The sequence below is a fragment of the Macrotis lagotis genome, chromosome 4, assembly GCF_037893015.1.
Source record: "Macrotis lagotis isolate mMagLag1 chromosome 4, bilby.v1.9.chrom.fasta, whole genome shotgun sequence".
Lineage (NCBI taxonomy): Eukaryota > Metazoa > Chordata > Mammalia > Peramelemorphia > Peramelidae > Macrotis > Macrotis lagotis.
In genome coordinates, this window is record NC_133661.1 from 30451706 (window position 1) to 30472970 (window position 21265).

Below are 21265 nucleotides of genomic sequence, written 5' to 3' on the forward strand. Positions count from 1 at the left end.
TGAGAATTATGTCAACAGAAATCTCTCAAGAGTAAAGTCATGTATTAACAATGTGGTCATAACTATATGGCCATTCTATATAACTAGAAAAGTAAGGTTTAAAGTTTTTTACAGTTATGAGAAATAAGAACAATTTTTTTCATAAACTAGCTCATTGGGAAAACATGACTTTTGGAATTCATAAGAATGTCAACTTAGTTACACAGAAAATTTTGAAAGGAAAAGGGGAATTTTAGAAACATCTGGTGATAGATCTTCATCAAAGGTTTTCAATTTGGAGATCTAATTTGACCTTATTTCTAGTAATAAAGGTGAATGATTTGAAATTTGTTGTTAGTTATGATTGTTGTTTAAAGACATTGAGAAATGTTTTACAATTATCAATGCCATTTATTAGCCATTTATTTGCAGCTTTGTATTGTAACTGGACATTTTTCTATTCTTTGCATAAAGTTATATCTAAAATGTCATCACTTATAAAAAGTAAATTGGGGTGGCTAGGTGGCACAGTGGATAGAGCACCAGCCCTAGAGTTCAAATCCAGTCTTACCTAGCTGTGTGGCCTTGAGCAAGCCACTTAACCCCATTGCCTTGCAAAAACCTAAAAAGAAAAAAAAAGTAAATTGTTTGACCTCATATTATAATGTTGAAACCTAAAAGGTAATGAGTATAGCCCACCACAGGATACATTTGTGAGCAGGGAGGGACAAGAAATCCAGCTTCTTTCTCTGAGGTCTCTGTTTATTCAGTATAGACAAGGTCAACTAGCCCTGGGACTTTTGTCATGCAATTTCTTAGTAGTGAAGCTAATTTAGTACAGACCTGTAAATTCCTGTCTAATACAAAAATGATTTTTAATGATTTTGTCATTACACCAGGACAAATTAAAACTGCAGAAGAAGAAAACAAAAGCTAATGATGAATGTCAAGTGAAATCTCTTATGTTTGTGGTCAACTTTTAGGGCTCAAAACAACCCATAAGAGAAAACAACTGTATCTAGCCTTAAGTTGTATCTGGTGGAGCTTGCTATTTGGAGACTTTGAGACTATGATAAATTTAATTCCATGTTTTGACTTTAGGTATTATCTGATGGATCCTTAAGTCAGTAATCTACCATTCAGGAGAACTTTAGGCTAAGGTTAAAAAGCTACCCAGAGGAAATGTGAATCTAAACTGTCACAAGTGGTGGTGTCCAGAGACAGGCTGAAAAGACAACCTTTGGCTTCAGTACAAGACAGGCTTCTTCTGACTCAATTTTCCCAATTTTCCTTTGAAAAGGAGTGTTATTCCTGAGCCATGACTACATGGTTGACTGTTAACTGTGACAGCTCCCTAAAGTCAAACAGAGATAAGGATATTTTACCCTGCTGTATATGTGTCAAGTTACAAAAAGGATTAATTTCATTTTGTTTTAATCATGTCCCAGTTTTTTCTTTCTTTAGCAGATTTCCACAGTCAGAGCAAGTTGTCAATGAAGGACATGGATGCATGCAAAATATGCCCTCGTATCCTGCAATGTTCCTACATAATGGTAAAACCACTCCTGCCTGGATTGAGTAACTATTACATGATAAATGTTAGATACTTTTATTCAACCACCAAAGTTATAGAATACTATTTTGTCATCGTCACTTCTCTTTATTGGTATTTTTGTTTTTCCTTTCTGCTATTGAATGTATTCATATTAACAACTCCCGATGGGTTGAACTCTGGAAAAGCCCATAAGTTGAAACCTTTTCTTTTTTTCTTTTTTTTTGCAAAGCAATGGGGTTAAGTGATTTGCCCAAGGTCACACAGCTGGGTAATTATTAAGTGTCTGAGGCAGGATTTGAACTCAGTTTGTCTTGACTCCAGGGCCAGTGCTCTAACCAGTGCTCTAACCACTTCACCACCTGGCTGCCCCTTTTGCTTTTTATTAAAGATGAAAATGCCTGTCGTTGATGACCTCAGTTGAGTATCACCTGGAGCTTCTGTTTTTGCTTGTCCTCTTATTTGTCATGTATTTTGTTCTGCAAAACTATTGATGCTTGTGGCTCTTTTGGATATCCCTTGGTCATGTCCTTTTAGTTACTCCTTACTGTATGACAGTTCTCTAGACCCTTCCACATAATATTGCTCAAAATGACTTTCTTACATCAAAATTCTAATTGCTGTTCCACATCCTGTTTCCCTAGATGAAGTTGTGCCTCCTTCCACTCTGCCAGACACCTCTGACCTTTCTGCCTGCCCTACGTTCTCCTCTTTAGCAGGACATAAGCCACCAAAGACTGAACTATCATCCCAATTCCCATAAAGCATCCTCTCATCCTTTGCAACACTTTCATCTTTTTTGCAGCTAGAAATCCTCATCAAGAAGTGTTGCTCGGGGCGGCTAGGTAGCGCAGTGAATAGAGCACCGGCCCTGGAGTCAGGAGTACCTGGGTTCAAATCAGACCTCAGACTCACGTAATAATGACCTAGCTGTGTGGCCTTGGGCAAGCCACTTAACCCCACTGCCTTGGGGAAAAAAAGTGTCGCTAGAAACCCCAGCATGATGTGGGGTTAGCAACCTTCATTGTCCAGAGACGCTAATCAATCTCCCATAGTCTTTATAGGTAAGGGACTTTCCCTTGACCAGTGGAAACACAGTTGCTCTCCCACTTTACCAACCTTAACCCTAATCACAAAAAAATTAAAACAAAGGCTGGAATGTTGAGTCCAGACCTGGATTTTCCCCTTGCCCAGGTGAGGATGTTGTGTATTTTTCCTGAGAAAACAAATCCTAACCTCCATAGAAACTCCAAACAACTCTCCAGGGAGACTCCAAAGGACTCAATCCCTATGGAAACCCTACACCCTGTTTCCTATATCATATACCCTATAAAATGTGTGCTCCCCAACTACCCCTTACTGGAGTCTCTTCTGACTCCAATCCACCATGCCTCCAATGAACACCTTTACATTCCATTGCTCTCTATTGTCCTCCTTAAACTACAACTCCACTTTTTGCCCTTTCAGACAAATCAAATTGTTGAATTGTAGAAGATGAGCAAAGAACTCCCATCGAGGATGGGAATCCCCAAAAGCTTAGAGAAGAATGTACTACTTGAGGTGAGCTTTGAAGGGAGCTGAAGATTCTAAAAGACAAGAGGTGAGGAGGGAGTACATTCTAGGTTATTTCACTTAATGATCTCAGCAGTTCTCCGATAGACTTACCTGACTCTTTGCTGATAGTTCTCAAATCTATCCATCCTGGTCCAGCTTTTCTGCTGACTTCCAAAACTCCCATTTCCAAAAACATCTTAAACTGGATATCCAAGAGTTAGCTTAAATCTCACATTACTTAAATAGAACTGTCTTTACCTCTTTAAAAAAAAAACAAAAACCTCCCATTTCTTCCCTTTTCTCCCAAACCTTCAGGTTCACAACTAGTAGCTGTGCCTATCCTGGACTCAACCCTGCTTCTAGTCAATCTTTTTGTTTTGTTTTGTGGGACAATGGGATTAAGCCCAAGATCATACAGCTAGTAAATATCAGGTGTGTTGAGGTCAAATTTGAGCTGGGTCCTCCAGACTTCATGGTGGGGCTCTGTCTACAGTTTCACCCATTTGCTTCTCTATCTAATCTTTTGCCCGGGTCTACTGATTTCACCTTTTCCATGTTTTTGTGATGTTCCCCCTTCTTTTTTTTTTTTTGCTCAAAGGAGTCTAAGTTTTTTTGCAAGGCAATGGGGTTGAGTGGCTTGCCCAAGGCCACACGGCTAGGTCATTATTAAATACTCCTGACTCCAGGGCCGGTGCTTTATCCATTGAGCCACCTAGCCACCCCTAGGTTCCCTCTTCTTAGCTAGGACCAGACCACTACTCTAGTGCAGACCCTCATCTCTGAACTCCTGAACTGCTACAATACCCTGCTGGAGCACCTGCCTGCCTTTCCTAATACACAGGCCTGATCAGATCATCCTCCCTCTCTCCGATATTCCACAATAGACTCCAGAATTAAAGATCTTTAGAACCTCTTTTTGTTTCCAGTCTTATTCTAGGACCATCTCTCTCTTAATTTTCCCTATTTATCATATATATATATATATATATATATATATATATATATATATATATATGCAGTTTGCTTGTATGTTATTTGTTAGCCTGTGGTCTCCGCAACAAATGCGAAGTTCCTTGAGAATAAGAACCGGTTTTTGCCTCTTTTTGTATCCTCCATGTTTAGCACAGAGAGGGCACCTAGTAGGTGTTCAATAAATGCTTGGTGAATTGAATTGAATTGATTTGCAAATGAATTGGGGGGGGAGAAATGGGAAATTGTGGATGAGGCTGTCCAGGTCCAGGGTGGAGATGTGGAGATGCCCGGAGGGAAACAATGTTACGGGATCACCCCATTTCCTAGGAACAAAGTTATAAATGGGCCTCTGGGATGTAGCCGGAGGTTTGGTTAGAATGTATTAGTGGAATCCTTGTGAAATAACTTCTGTTGGGGAAGGGATCCAGCTACAGGGACAATGCCAAGGAGAGGCAGGAGCGGGGCCGGACTGGAGGGCCCGGACTGGCGGGGCCCGGACTGGCGGGGCCGGACTGGCGGGGCCCGGACTGGCGGGGCCGGACTGGCGGGGCCGGACTGGCGGGGCCGGACTGGCGGATATGACTAGAGGTGGGGAAGAAAGAACCGGTCCTGGAGGGCTCCGGCCGGAGGAGCCCAGGCCCCGGGCCAGGGGCGGCGAAGAAGGGCCGTTTGTCCCCACATTTCGTGTTCCGCGTGGCAGACCGAGCCGCGAGCACCATTTCCCCCAAGTCTTCCTTTTTGTTAGGAGTCGCGGCCAGGGAGGGTCAGGGGCGCAGGGAGCCGGGGGGTCTCCAGCTGGGGGGGGGTCCCCGGGTTTCCGAGGGCCCTCCCGCGGCCCCGGCGAGGACGCCCACAAGGAAGGCGGGCGAAGCTCGGGCCCCGGGGCGCCCGCTAACCTCGGGGCGCCCCGAGCCCCCCGGCTAACCTCGCGGTGCCCGGGCCCGCAGCTCGGAGCGGACCTGCGCGAGAAGATGGCGGCCAAGAACGCCCCGTCACGTGACGCACTCGGCCCGCCCCTCGGCGGAGCCAGGCCGCAGCGCGCACGCGCGGGCCCGCCGGCCCATTGTCTTGCCCCCGCCTCCGACCCGGGCTCCGGACGCGCTCTCGCCTCCGAGCGACCCCGGCCCGGCGGGGACGCGCGACCGCGGACTCCGGGAGCGCGCCCGCACGAACGTAAACACGGTGCGTCCCTCGGCGGGCAGGGCGGGGCCTGGCCGGGGGGAGGCGGCGCATGCGCAGCGTCTGACGGGTTTGAAATGGCTTCGGCTCTGGCGGCGACCCGGCTCAGGTGAACGTCCGGCCCGGGGGGTCGGGGCCCGGCGGGCTCGGCGGGGCCGCCCCGCGCTCGGGCGCCCCGGAGCCGCAAGGGCAGCCCCGGCCCGGGCCTTCGCGGGCGGCCGCCGGCCCCGGCCGCGGCCCGGGGCGCCATGGCGGGAGGGAGGCGGCCCCTTTTGTGCCGGGCGGCGGGCGGCGGGAGCAGGCCGGGCCTCCCTCGGGGCTCCTCGGGGCTCCCCGGGCCTCGGGCCGGGGCCTGCGCCGGGGCCCGGCCCCGCGGCTCGGGCGGCTCGGGCGCGGCCGGCCCGGCCCGGCCGCTCGGCCCCGGGCGCCGACCCTCCCCTCCCCCACCGCCCTCGTGGGCAGAGCCGGGCCGCCGGGGCCGCCTGCGCGGGCCCCGAGGGCGGCCCCGGGCCCGGGGGGCCGCGGGGGGCCGCGGGGCCCGGCCCCAACCTGGAACTCGGGGTCGGGAGGGCGCGGCGGCGCGAGGCTCCGCATCTGCCGGGGCGGCCGTGCCTGCGGCGCGGGGGGACCCCCGCACCCCCGCCTGGGCCGGGGCGGCCCCACCTGTCCTGCGGGCAGTGCCGGCCCGGCCGGGGGGGGCGTATTGTTCAGGTAGGAAGCCTGGGCTGGGAGCCCCCGGAGAGCCCTCGTGCCCGGGCAGCCCTTGGGCGCCCCCAGGCCGGACATTGTTGTGTGCGCTGCCCAAGATTCCAGTCCGGGCGCTGGTGCCCGTATTGTCTGCTTCCTGCCCAGAGCTTCGCCCGGGACGCCCCCCTCTCCGAACTCGGGGGCCATTGCCCTTCCCCTTGTTAGTACAGCGTGAGAAGGGAGACGCAAATTCAAAACAAGCTCCTTTTTTTTTCTTAACAGATCACTGCTGTAGAAGGGAACCAGAGGTTTTGTGTTAAACATGGCTCAGTTTGGAGGACAGAAGAATCCACCATGGGCAACTCAGTTTACTGCCACTGCAGTTTCACAGCCAGGTCAGCCCGCTCTCTCTGCACATTTTGGGCAGCGTCTGTCTAGTTATTTCAGTCATACAAAGAGACGGACTACAAATTTGTTGGGGAACAGTGGGATCTTTGTTAAGTGGCAAGTTGCTTTCAAAAGTATATAAGCAGATGAGCAATTTAAGAGTATAGCCAGACTTTTTGAATTTTTAAAATGTTTATTAGAATGGGACTTTTTCAACACTTTTGAGCCAATAAGTGACTAACTCTCATTTTCTGAAATATTTAGTTTGTTTGTACATCTTCATATGCATTTGATTGTAGATGTAGCATTTACTGTTTCTTGTCTGGCATTAAAAGATACTAGCGTATGCAAATAACCTTTAAAAGCAGATATGTACGAATGACTTGCTCACTTTAGGCATTATATTTTTTTCAGAGTGATAATGTCTTTGAGTTCTACAGAAATTTAGTGAGGAAAAGACTTTGCCCTATGTTAAGACCTTAATAATAAATGCTTACTGATTGATGTAAACATAAAATTGTGGTCAAAAGCAAAACAAATCTTTATCAAAAATTGAAAGTTCATAACCCTTTTCGAATTTATGCACTTGAAATTCAGTACCATTCTCCTTCCCTTCATGTTGGAACAGTTTTTGTCTTTTCCTTCTCAGTGAGACCTCTAGTCTTTCATTCTTTATATCAAGTTCTGAGAGATCATGTTGGCATTATCAGCTGGAGATCATGGGCTTACAGCACATACAGTACTAGAATATACTAGTAAACTGGATGATACATTACCATTTTCCCTGTAAAAGCCGTCCGATTCTTCTATCTGAATACTTGAGCCTACCACAGATTTTTTAGGTTCCCCCATTTGAAAACGGTTTCATTTCTGACTCCATTGTCAGCTTCAGATCTGTTTTGGTTAAATTGCACTCAATATAATATATCAAAAATCTAATTTTAGGTTAGTTCCAAAGAGACTGAGCATGAGTCAGGCTCTAGTCTTAGCAATTATCTTTTGCTTGAGCTGTCTTAAATTTAGAATGAAATGAGTACCTAGAGTTCATAGTCATTAGGATCATCGTAAGTCTTTTCTGTAGAGAATGAAAAACTTTAAATTGAGTCTATTCGGTTAACTTTGGAGGAGGTTTGTAACAAATGAATAGTGAATAACGCTTTCACACAGGTACTAACCTTTTACTGATTGGGCCAGAATTAAAAATGGAATGGGTTTTTTACTATGCCCTTAATTCTGGCCTCAGCAATTTTCATGTGTACTAATTATAGGAAGAAAAATTGCTTTGGGGGGGGCCTCCCTTCAATTTCACAATTTATTAAGCATCTTTGATCACCTAACAGTATTATATCATACTTTTTCTGTCTATAGCTGTGTTCAGGTAACTACTAAAACCTGGTAGATTTATATACTAATAACAAAGAACTGTGACAGATAACATTTTGTCATATGTTTTTTTAATGACTTGAAATTTCACTCCCCTCTGATTGAGAAATGGTATTGGTCTGTTAAAGATGGTAGAAGGAAACACCATGATTTATGACCTCGTGTAACACCAGCAGCCAATATTGAATGTATTTCTACCAGCTATATTCTTGCCTTCCGGGTTGTTGGGATTCCAAATGGCATTGTCTATTAATCCTTTTATAATTTTCTTAAAACTTTCTTTGAACGTGTTATTAATCAGAAATAATCAATACCAAAAAAGTCATCAAAAATTTTTATTGCTTTGTTGTTAAGCACAAACTGTTTAAGTTAAGACAGCAGGTTTCTTCATACTGATTTAGCCACAGATTTCAACCTAAAAATAAATCCAGCAATGAATTGTCATATAGAGCTGTTTAAAGTCAGTTTATGTGAAATGTTCTTTAATTTCAGGGATTGACATTCTTGGCAGTTCTTAAAAAATGTCCTTAGGTAGCCTTCCTCTAACATCCTCTTTGACATCCTTACCTCTTGGGGATTGATGTAGAATCAGATGGATTTCATTTTTAGATAGATTTTTAAATGAAACACTGAAAAGACTTTTCTTTCACCTCTAGTCTAGGGCAGACACAAGCCATATGTCACCTTCCTGCCACTGGGTTCTTCTCTGTTCCTGCCAATTTCAAATCCCTCTTCTATAAGAGGGGCATAATCAAGGAAACATAGAGCAGTGTTAGAGAGAAGCACTGAGGGAACTGCTTCAGGGCACTTTTCATTCATTGTTTGTTCCCTTGCATTATGTGTGGCTCAGAGGCAAAAGACTTTTAGCCAATATGTTCAACTTGAATGATGTGTTTTCTTTTCTTGTTTCTTTTGTTTTTTTTTTCCTTGTGTCTATTTTAATGTGTCTTGGTAAAAAAGATGCTATGTAATGATCAGGGAAACAATTGTCTGTTTTGCTAACTAGATTTCCCAACAGGAAAGGCATTTTCTCTCTTTTTTAATACTTGTTAACAATTTACTAGTAGCAATATAACAATTGTATATAAAAATTAGTTTATTACATATACTAATGTATATATGCTTTATTTGGAATTTTTAAAACATTCATGTACTTTTTATCTCAGTCAGACAGTTATCTAGCACCTACTAATCAGATTCCTGGGACTGTGGTAGGTGCTAGGGACACAAAGAAAGGGGGAGGGAGCTCCTGTATTCAAGAGACTTCCCAATCTAATGGGGGGGCAGTGTCCAAACAGCTCTGCACAGGCAGTGTGTCTAGTGGTGCAAATCAGGGGTGATCCTGGAGGGAGGGATGGCCCAGGGTTAATGAGGGCAAAGGCAAAAGCTTCCTGTGGGGACTAAGAAGGGGGAGATGAGGAAGAAGACCCCAGATCTTGAAGAGAGCTGGAGAAAACACCCAGATTCAGGTACTGGCAGGGCCTGAGTGAGGAGCCAAGAGACCAGGCTCACTGGGTCACAGAGAATGGGAAGGGAAGACTAAAGAGATAATAACCCCAAATAGGGGATTTCATAACTGGAAGGAGATGGAGCAACTGGAGTTGACTGAATAGGGAACAGGGAAGAATGCAGCTGAGGGGAGGATGGAGTGGAGGGAGAAAGCACTTCAGGCTGCAGTGCCTATACAAGATTGGGCTTTGTCAGTGGAGAGTGGGGGCCATATGTGAGAGGTGGGACAAAGGTGGAAATAACAGGACTTGATACCTAATTGGGTAATTGGCATACAGACCCGGGAGAAGGGGAGAACAATAATAGTCAAGGCAGGAAGAGGGAAAGAGTTTGGGGAAAGCAGTGACTCCAGTTTTGAACATTTGCATTTGGGGTGTCTATATAGCACGTTCACTAGGCATCTGGAGTCCTGATACTGGAGATTAGGACTGGATAAGTAGATGGAGAATCAGCATAGAGAAGAATCCATAGGAGCTTGTGAGATTCTCTAGCCAATTAGAAGAGAGGGAGAAGAGGAGAGTGCCCAAATCCTGTGGGACACTGATGATTGGCAGACTTGACCTGGAGGAGTATCCAACAATGGAGACTGAAGAAGGAACAAGTGCAATAGGGAGAAGGATAACCAGGAGAAAGAATCCTGAAAAATTCAAGGAGAAGAGTATTGGATAATGTCAGAGGCTACAGAAAGGTCAAAAAAAGGATGAGGATTGAGAAAAATGACATGAGATTGGCCAATTAAGAGATCATTTGTGCTTTTGGAGAGGGCAGTTTCAACTGAATGATGAGATTGGAAACCAGGTTGTAGAGAGTTTAGGGTGGGGGAAAGGTGGATGAGGCCCCTTTTTGTGTTCTGTCTTTGGATCTCGACCTGGGATTTCATCTATGGTTGAGATTTCCTGGGTAAAGAAATTTCCTCCGCTAGTGCAGATGAGCATCTCCTACAACATGAAGTCTTAGAGAGTTGCTATAAATAACCCTAGGAGGAGGGGTAAGTGATTTGCCTCTGGTCACACCATTTTAGCACATGGTTGAAGAGTGGATTAGTTCTGAGGCCTGGCTCTCCATCTCCAATGCCATGATTCCTCTAAAGGTTTGATTTGAATTGAATGTAATTCTAAGTTATTTTTGACTTTTCCTTCTTCTTTTGTCCTTTACATTCAGTCTGTTACCTTGTTTTATTTTTATCTGAAACCTCTCTGCCCCTCTCGTTGGGAAAGTGTGTAAGGAAAATAGTTTTGCACAGAGTAGCTAAGATCCAAGTATGAATCCTGTCCCATAGTAATTACTTAGTAGTTGTGGGACCATGATTAAGTCACATTACCTCTCAGAAATAGGTTATATGGGAATAGTATTCCTCAAGAATAGATGAGGATGCTGTCTGCCTCCTTTGCTTAGCCTTTATTACCTCACACTTGTTATTCTAGTATTCCCGAGGTAGTTTCTTTCATTCATCTGTCCCCTCTCAAAATATTAGTGCTACTGACTCTCCTTCAAAACATTCATCATGTGTCTCTATTTAAGAACCTTACTGGTCTTTTCATGTTAACTGTGTAAAGTCTAGATTCTTCTGCCTTTATTTCATACCTTCTATATCCTGTCTCCATTGTTTCCCCAATACATATTTACATCATATCTATGACAGGTTGATTTTATTGTATATCACCACACTATTCTGAGTTTTCTTTGACTTCAGACATTTTCTTTGAGAAAAAGGAACTAGTGAAAGGAAGACTTTCTTCCAAATGGTTGCCTCTATATTTCTCCCTTAGCAAGACACCTAATTCTTGTGTTAATTATCACCTTTGTATGATTAAATAACACATACCCACTTTCCCCTATTGAGAGAGAAGTCACTGGTCCCTAGAACTCTCATTCTATCTCTCTTCTCTTTCATAGCCAAATTCCTTTTTTCTTTAATGTATTTTTTTAATTTTTTTTTTTTTTTTTTGCAAGGCAAGGGGGTTAAGTGGCTTGCCTAAGGCCACACAGCTAGGTAATTATTAAGTGTCTTAAGACCAGATTTGAATTCAGGTACTCCTTACTCCAGGGCCGGTGCTTTATCCACTGTGCCACCTAGTCACTCTCTTTAATGTATTTTGTCACTCATTCTCTCAACTTGCTTTTCAGACCATTCATCATGAGTGCTCTTTTCTCCATCTCATATCATTTGTGTATCTTTCCCCTCTATTTCCTCCTTCACCCCCATCTCACAATAAGATGTGGCCATTCTTGCCAAGGCAGAAGTAATCTCTACAAAGGCCCATCATCCCATCTATCTTCTCGGATAGATTGTCTCACTAATGTTCGTCTATCCTTATATACTGTCTCTCTCTCTATTGGCCTTAAACCCATCCACTGTTTCTGATACCATTAAAGAAATTCACTTGACTCTACCATCTCTGCTGGCTTTAGTCTTCTGTCTCAACTGTCTTTTTTTTTTTTTTTTTTTTTTTTGGCAAGGCAATGAGGTTAAGTGGCTTGTCCAAGGCCACACACTTATTAAGTGTCTGAGGCCAGATTTGAACTCAACCACTCCTGACTCCAGGACTGGTGCTCTATCCACTGTGCCGCCTAGCCACCCCTATCTCAACTGTTTTTTGTGAACCTCCTTGAAAAAAGCCTTCTGCATTCAGTCCCCCTACTACCCCTCCTTTCAATCACTTCTCTGCTCTTTGCAGTCTGACTTCAAACCTTAACACCCAATTGCTTTCTCCAGAATGACCAGTGATTTCTTACCCAATCTGTTGCCTTTTCTTAGTCCTCAGTCCTCATCCTTGATCTCTGCAGCGCTTGACATTGTTGTCACTTAGTACTACTACTGCTTCTCCTTTTTCATTTCACTTTTCTTTTTAGCTGTTCTGGTTCATCATTCCTAGCTAGCTGCCTGATTGTGGTTATTCCCTAAGACTGTCCTTGACCTCTTCTATTCACTCTCTATACCAGCAGATTCATTGATCCCATCAGCTCCTAAGAGTTGAATTATTCTCTTTAGGGATAATTCCCAGATCTGTATAGCTATCCCTAAGCTCTCTTCTGAGCTCAACACTCTTCACCTAGTGGACATTTCAAACCTAAAATTCTGTAGACATCTCAAACTTGCCATGTCTAAAACTTCTGCCCCAATTCACCCCTCTTCCAGATATCCCTATTCCTGTCAGGGACACCACTGGTCAGATTTCCAAACGTTGTGTTATCTTCTCACTAAATCCCCTTCCCACATATACTTGATTCTCTGCCATCCATTACCTTCCCAATAACCTTAGCATGTCTTAACTGTACTATTAGTCTCCCAGTTTGTTCTCTACTTTGTCTCTTCCTCCCAGTCCTCCCACATAGCTGCCAAAGTGATGGATGCTCTTTAGGCACAAGTTGAATTATGTCATTCTCTTTGACAAATTTCAGGGACTCCCTCCCTACTGCTCTTAGGCTAACATAGAAAATCCTGTTTGGCACTTAGAAGCCTTTACCCCTGTCTCAGACCCAGCTTTCCAGCCTTAATTATCTAGTACTTCACTGTACATCCTGCTGCCCTTTTTGTACTTGCATGCAGCTCCCCAACTCCTGCCCTGTGCTTGGAATGCCCTTTAATGCCTGTTGCCCTCAAGCTAATTTAAATTTCGTTTATATATGTTTTGCATACAATTGTAAAAGTCTGGGTGTCTTCCTTCTTTGAGTGTGGGCTCCTTGGGGGCCTGGCACTTAACCAATAATTAGTGGTCGACTTTTTGACTGACTAAATTCTGTTTGCTTCATTCTATCTTTTAGGTTGTCTACTGCATGGGTGTTTTTGCCCACCTCCTTCTCTATTCTATTTATTCTCATTCTAGATATTTGCATTTCTTTTTTTTATTTTTGTTTGAACTTGTTTCATATATCTATTCTTAGAGTCTTATTGGACAATCCATTTTTTTTTCTAAAGTTGTAATGCTATCAGAGTTGATGCCTTTCTGTGATCTTATCTTGAGATTCTTTTCATCATTGAACTTTATTTACTGGAATGGCAGCCTTTGTTTGCTTATTGTCTACTGCTTTGGTCTTTAGTTTGGACTTTGTTCCAGGGCCAGGCTCTGCCCTTTCCTGAACTATTGGATGGGGTGATTAAGCCCATGTTGTCTCCCAGTGAAGTCCTATAGTTGAACAATGTTGTACCTAGCCTTGATCCTGCCTCTGCTACAGCTTAGGCATTGTTCCCTTGGAATCTGTGGGTAGGAAACTGCCAGGATTCAGACCCTGCTTTTTTCAATGGACCTTACTTGGGACTAGCTGAAGATAACATTGGTACCACACTCCACCTCCTGCCAGTCTGCAGCTTTAGATCATGGGACTTGTACAACAGGTAATATGAAGAGTCATGTGCCAGGAATCCTTAATCCAGGATTTGGACTCTGGTTTCGGCTCATATTCTGTGGGCTTCAGTCTGGTTGCCTTAAAGAATTTTCTGATCCATGTCTGTCAGGTTTCCCTTGAAATAACTTATCTGGATAGCTTCACCTTAGGCTTTGGTTTGGGCCATCACCCCTGGAACTACCCTCACAGAGTTGGGCCTGGAATTTTAGGCTGATGTCCTGGGCTCAGTTTCCTTTTTTCCTGATTCCTCCTGTAATAACTAGACTACTGAAGGAGTCTTTGCTTCCATTCCATCTTCTGTGCAATGGAGAACTCTTTGGTTTTGCATTTTTATTTTTTTGATGGTGTTGGTGACTGTGAGTGTGGGTGTGGATGTGTGGTTGTGTGGATGTGTGGATGTGTGTTTGTTTTTAAATAGGCCTTCTTCTGGCAAACTTGAGTCTGACCAGAACCTATCATATTGCCATCCTAATCAGAGATGACATCTGGCTGGTAATTGAATATTTTCTTTGTTTTTTCCTTTCTGTGCCTATTCCAGTGGTGTTCCTTCTGCCTTAGTCTTTCTCCTGCTCTCCTCTCAAAGTCCTGCCCTCCCAATACTATCTCTTCCTGATTCCTTGATTCTTTTAGTTATGTGTGTAAGCCAGAGGAGATAGCAAAATAGGTGCTTATTAAGGGTGAAGTGAATTGCCTGAATTCTCCCTGAGTCCCTGTAGCATTTGGGGAGAACCCAGGTTCCAGAGACATTGTAACTCACCTAAGGTCACCTAGCTTTTAAATAACAGCTGATACTTCACTGCCTTGTACTTCGTGCTCCTTAATTGTTAATGTGCATGCTGTTGCTTCCTCAGTGTTACTTATAACAGGTATCAAAGATGAAGGCAGTTAGAAGCAAAGAAAATCAAATAGCGGAGGTGGAGTCAAGAAGACCTGAGTTCAGATTTGATCTCAATACGAGCTATATGACCCTGGACAACTTAGCGTCTGCTACCTCAGCTTTCTTAACTATCAAATGGGGATCATAACAGCCCCTCCCTTGAAGGCTTGTTGTGAAGATGAAATGGAATAATGTTGTAAATGTTATTCTTCAATTCCACTCGCGTCTGCTTCCACCTCCTCAGTTGCAAAATGAGGATCATTTTAGTACCAGCCTCCCGGGGTTATAGTGAGAGGGTGACCTGAGATAACATTTGTATAGAGCCTGGGGTGGAGAAGGGACTTCAGAAACCTTAGTGCCCATCCTGGTCAACTGGGCACCTGGCTGGAAGGCTCAGTCACAGCCTCTGCCCTGCCTTTTTGCTATAGTTGATGCTATTCTTCATTTTGTCCTATACTCTCTCTACTGTGCATACATCTTTCAAAATCTAAGACTCATCCCCAGGGCTGCCTCTTCCATGTTAACTCCAATCCTCCAAATTAATTCAGAACATATTGCATCTCTGGTACTTAGGTGATATTTTGTACCCTAACCCTGCTAGATTGTAGATCCCTGAGGGCAGAGACCACATGTCTTTTCTAAATTTATTATCAACACAATAGCATGTAGCTAAAGGACACTTGATGAAGATTGGTTGCATGGAAATAGAATTCTCATGTAGAGAGAGTCCAAAAAACATCAATTGTATCCTTAAATTGCACCAGGAGATGGTGGGGGGAGCAGGGATTCCCAGGAAACTGGGACACTTCTGAGGCAGTGACCTGGCAGTGCCTCATAGCAAAAATGTATTAGCATACTATATTTTTCAGTAAGTTCATAATAATCAATATGCATTTATTATAAAAGTGCTTTCTCTGGCCAGATAGGCTTTGGGGAATAAAAGAAATTAAAAAACCTGCCCTCACAGAGCTTATTCTCTTGGAGAAGACAGAACATATAGATTGGATATATACATAGTTAAACATTATGGAAGAAGTCATTGGCAATTTGGAACATCAGAAAAGGTTTCCTGGAAAATGCGACCCTCGTGCCAAGGTTGGAAGTGAACCAGGCAGAAGTGAGATCGAGGAATGCACAAGGAGTTAGCCAAATAGGAAAGGCCCCACAGAGGTAGGACATGGTGTCATGTGGGGACCTACTGGAAGGGAAGACCAGTGTGATTGGATGCTACATACAAAGGTTGGAGGTAGGTGGCAGGGCTTTCAGTGACCAAAGAATCTACTTGATTATCCTGAGCAACAGGAGTAGAGAAGTGGAAAGATTTATGTGATTTTCTGGAAAGTCATTTCAGCCACCTGGAACCTGAGATGGGAGGGATGGGGCAGAATTAGAATGGCAAGATGGCACAATAAATAGACCACTATCTGGGCCTGGTGTTAGGAACTCCAGTGCAAATCCTGTTTCAGACTCTTATCCTGGCAAGTCATTTAACCTACCCCTTTCAGCCTCAGGTTCCTCAACTATGAAATGAGTACCTACTTCACATGTTGTTTGGAGAATGTGTATGTAGAATGATTTATAATCCCTGAAAACATTGTATGATGCTAGCAGTAAGAAGATCCCTGGCAGAAAGCTGCTGTTGCATTAGTTCAGGTGAGAGGTATATAGTTACATATTGAGTTAATATTATAAATTGTAGATAATTGATTTTTCCTTGACAGGATGATCTTGCATGATTAATTTCTAACCCTGCTATTTTCTTCAGAACTGTCAGTGAATACTGGAAGGGAAAGAAAGAATGACCTTTTTTTTTTTTCTTTGCAAGGCAATGGGGTTATGTGGCTTGTCCAAGGCCACACAGCTAGGTAATTATTAAGTGTCTGAGGCTGGATTTGAACTCAGGTCCTCCTGACTCCAGGGCTGGTGCTCTATCCCCTGTGCCACCTAGCTACCCCATGAATGACCCTTTTGTGTTCTGAATCTCAGGATAAGGGCTATGGAAATTTTTTATTCTTTCCATCGCCAGGTTTATTTCTTCCTCAATCTATGAACCTAGAACTTACCTATCCGTTTTAGTGTTTCAAAAAACAAGTATTTAGTTTCTCAGCCCCTACCTCTTTCTGGTTCTGGTTCCTGAATGGTGGAGTGATATTTTCTGGGTTTTCAGAAAAATGATGCCATATACAAACAGACCTCAGAGATAGATAGCTTGATTTTGATTCCAGACTATCACAATAAAGAGATGGTAATTTTTTTGGTGTCCTGGTGCATATAAAAGTTTTGTTTGCACCATATTGTAACTTGTTCAGTTTATAATAGTATCATATCTAAAACACAATGTATATAGCTTCATTAAAAAATACTTTATTGCTGAAAGTACTAATCACTGACTTCAGCTAGTTGTCATCTTTTTGCTGGTGGAGGGTCTTGCCCTGCTAACGCCTCAGAGTGGTGGTTGCTGAAGGGTGGCACCATGCAATTTCTTAAAATAAGGCAGCAATGAAGTTTGTCTCATTGATTGACTCTTCTTTTCTGAAAGATTTCCCTGTAGCATGTGGTGCTTTTTTTATACAGCAGTGAGGTTAAGGATTTGCTCAAGGTCACACAGCTAGGTAATTTTTAAGAGTATGAGACTGGATTTGAACTCGGATCCTCCTGACTCCAAGGCCAGTGTGCTATCCCCTGCGCCACCTAGCTGCCCCATGTGATGTTTTTTTGATAGCATTTTATGCACAGTAGAACTTCTTTCAAAAATTGAGTTCAATCAGAACATCAGCCCTGGAATCAGGAGGACCTGAGTTCAATCCAGCCTCAGACACTTAATAATTATTTAGCTGTGTAACCTTGGGCAAGTCACTTGACCCTATTGCCTTGCAAAAGGCCCCCCCCAATGGATTCAATCCTCTCAGACTCTCCTGCTGTTTTACCAAATAAGTTTATGTATTCTTAAGTATTGTTGTGTCTCAGGGAATAGGGAAGCCAAAGGAGAGGGAGAGAGACAGAAAACACATACAACATTGATCAGTGTGGTTTGTGGTACCCCAAAACACTTATAGTAATAACATCAATGATCATTGATCACAAATCACCATAACAGATGTAAAAATAATGAAGAATTTTAAAAGATGTAAGAATTGCCACAATGTGACAGAAATGATATGAGCACACCTGTCGTTAGAAAGATGGCACCATCAAACCAGATGTGCCCTCTATAAGATATTATCATACTTTAATTCCTCTGGCCTCCAATTGATACAGTGGCTCCCGATCAACAAAAATTTGACCAGAGAAGACATTACTAGCCAAGACTAGCCAAGAATGAGTCCTTGAATCTTTGGCCTTGCCACTTGTGAAACATGACCTGACTGTTGAAGATGTTGTGCTAGTAAAGATGTTCTTTTTGTCTCTTGTTTAAAATAGCCATTTCCAGTTATTTGAATGTAGTAATGGACTGATACTCTGGCCATGATTTATCAGTTCTGAGGTAGAGATACTGTGTTGTGTGTTTGCCCTCAGATCCTTGGGGCAGTAGTAGACTAAGTAAGCAGTGGTCTTTATGGAAAGAAGTTCTCATACTCTCTTTTGGGCTCTTCTAAGTAAATTAACAAGAAGTTTTCCACTCTGTCTTGACATCTGGACTTTCTTGTGCAGGCAGAGGTCTGCATATTGATTTAGAAAACCACATATATTGTCTGTGTTCTATTTTATTTTGTTAGATTTATCCCAATAATATTTTAATCTGGTTAGACTGCTGTAGGCAGTACTTGCATGTGTGACAGTCTCACTTTTGTGGACTTGGCATTTTAGTGTGGAAAATACATAATCCCTCTGTAGCTTCTTTCATAAATGTCCTTTAACAAATCTTCATAAAAATCCACTCAGTGCCTCCTAGAGGCCTTCTTCTTCTTCCTTTAATATCTTAAGGATACCAAGTAGCATTGAATTGTTTATTTGTCTTTTGCTACATGATTGCTGTTCTTTGTCTTTTGATACTAAAAATCATTACATTATCATGTGCATATCATTATTGGTCATATGTTCTACTTATGTCTTACCTACTCTATTCTACTTTTTACTGCCCTTTGAGTCATAAAATTTGCTAAGATTGAAAATGGTAATTATTTTGAGACTTTAGTTATTGGCATTAGAAGAATTCCATCCTTTGGATATCAGCACACTGTTATTTACTTATTTATTTATTTACTCATTCATTCATTCATTTATTTATTGAAATTTACAATTTTCCCCAATCTTGCTTTCCTTCCCCCACCCCCTACAGAAAAGACAATCTGATAGTCTTTACATCATACAAATTTTTCAAAAAAAGCACTCGGGTACCCAAGCAGTAGACATGTAATATCAGGAAGAGTAGATCATTCTCTTTAATTAAAGATTGTTTTCCCTTTTGTGTTTAACTATTAAATTCGTTTTGAATATTAACAAATTTGAATGCACAGCATGACTTTTTATGGACAGATATGTTCCCAGATACAGGGTTCATGTTAGTGACTTTTAAGAGGCAATTTCACTGCTTCATCTGTGCTCTCCAGATACCTGACCTCTTTTCATGTTGCTGCAGTTCTCTTTGGAAAGCATGTACTTTGAAAAATTTTATATGTATCTAGACAAGAAGCATACAGAAAACATTGCCAAGAGAAGAAGTGAAGTTCAAAAATAAATCTCCCACCAACATTGAATTAACTAGGATTGGATCTCTTCTATATTGCAACTCCATGCAAAACTGTTTGTTTTCCTCCAGCTGTTGTAAATAAGTTCAGTCCAGTGGGCAGCCCAGCAGATAGGACCTTGTTTGCTTTCTCTTGACAAATCAAAGACATTGGTGGAGGGTCAGGGCCATCCAAAAAGCTGTTACTATTTCACACCATAGGACCACTTGTCATTTCAAGCAAGAATGTCAGCTTTGATATGAGTCCATTTTTCCAGGGGTATATTTGCTCTCATGGAACATGATCCCAAACTTGAGAGTGCTGCTAGCCACAGTGAGATTTAGAGATGGTCTACAACTGCGGTGTCAGTGCTGGTGGTCCCTCATTCTTGAAGAGGTGACACTATGACAAACACATGAACTGAATTTGAGTGAGGGGTGCTGTGCCAAGTTGCCAGCCTCAGTTTCTCCTTCAGAGCCATCGGGGTCCAGTGGCCAGATATAGATCAGGATGACTGGAGATGGCCCCTGGTTGTGAGGCACACAGCTAGGAAGTGTCAAGTGTCTGAGTCTAGATTTGAACTCAGGTCCTCCTGACTCCAGGGCTGGTACTCTATTCACTGCTGACCTTTTGTGGTGTCAAATTCACAGAGCAACAGGCCATTAAATTGTCCGTGAAGATTCTACAGGTCATACATTGACTTAGAAGACAGCAAGTTTTTATGTTTATATTTTTTTAATTAATGCATTGACAAATCAGAAAGGAGTGACATTTTTTGAATAATATTTAATTTTTTCCTAATTACATGCAAATACTATTTTTAACTATTTTAACTACTATTTTAGAAGATTTTCAATTTTGAATTCTTTCCTTTTCTCTCTTTGTCCCCTTTCCTGAGATAGTGAGCAGTAGGTTATACATGTGCATTCATGCAAAACATAAAGAAGCTATATTTTATCATGTCCTGGTCACACTTATTGTGTTGCAGGCCTCTGTTTGATACCATTAGTTTAAAAATCACATGATTCTTAGCATTCTCTGCCTCTTTTCCCACCACTTGGCACCTGACACTGTAGTAGAAAGATACAAATAGGACAGACAAACTTGTTTATTTTTTAGTGGTTTACCTTTGCCTAACTATGTTAGCACCTGGGAGGACTCCCTGTTACTCTTAGGATCTGATAGTCACTCTTATTATGTTCCATCATAGAAGGTTCTGGACATGGTTCCAAGGTTCCATTTTCTACCTTCCCCTGCACACCCTCCCCCTCACTGGTCTCTCTCACTCTCCTCCAAACAAACCTCTCTGCTTGTTGCTAACAGGTGATATTGTGTCTTACGAGTTGGTGCTCTGGCACACAACCCAGGCTTTCTGTCCCCTGTGCCTGGAGCGTCTGCTCCCCAATTAGGACCCAGAACCTTTAGGTTTCTCTGGGACTCAACTTCCCATCATGTCTTGCACAAGGCTTTTCCTGGTGCCATTGGTCACTAGTGTTCCTCCCCAATTATCTTGAATTGGTTTTGTTTACTTCTGTACATATCCCTGCTTTTCACTCAGTAGAATGTAACCTCTTCCTTGTACTCCCAGGGCCATCACAGTGACTGACTTGTTTAATAATGCTTGTTGATTGATTAGTTGAATAACATTTGAGTGCCAAGCTGTACCTCCCAACAGCCTCTTACAACTGGCCTTTTCTTGAGTCTTATGGGAGGCAGACATTCTGTCATGAAATGACAGTGTTCTCACAGTGTCAAAATAAGAAGGGACTGGACAGTGAAATCACAATTTAATAGGCCTTAATAGTTCTCACATTCTTTTTTTTCCTATGTTGTATCCTGTTTTTATTCCTGTTTTTTAACCATTTTGTCCAAAAAATAAAATAAAAAATTCCTCCAAGCAATTCTGGTCTGAAGTTTTAGCAATAAACAGTCACAATTCTTTTTATTTTTCTGTTAGTTCCTTCAAAAAGTTCATTTGGAATTTATGAACATTTCAAATTCAGCAACCATTGTAAACCGTAAACCATGCAAATTAATGGTCTGGTTGATCCTTATCTCAGAAGTGATTGTGGAGCTTCTTAAAATGTTCTGTATTTGTGTCCTAAATAGAACATCATCACAACATGATGCTTGTCCTCTGAGACCATCATCATGGTAGTTGTGAAATATTTC

At 42.7% G+C, this 21265-nt stretch overlaps 1 protein-coding gene across 2 annotated transcripts in view; it reads left to right on the forward strand.

The window, feature by feature from the left end:
* The first annotated feature begins 5137 nt into the window (after window positions 1–5137).
* Window positions 5138–21265, forward strand: part of CCAR1 (cell division cycle and apoptosis regulator 1) — a 49646-nt gene continuing 33518 nt past the window's right edge. The window contains exons 1-2 of one of the 2 annotated variants that reach the window (XM_074232411.1): window positions 5138–5239; window positions 6206–6318. In XM_074232411.1, coding sequence (XP_074088512.1) covers window positions 6246–6318 — 73 coding nt within the window. In that variant the 5' untranslated portion in view covers window positions 5138–5239; window positions 6206–6245. The other variant, XM_074232410.1, reaches the window with a different exon arrangement.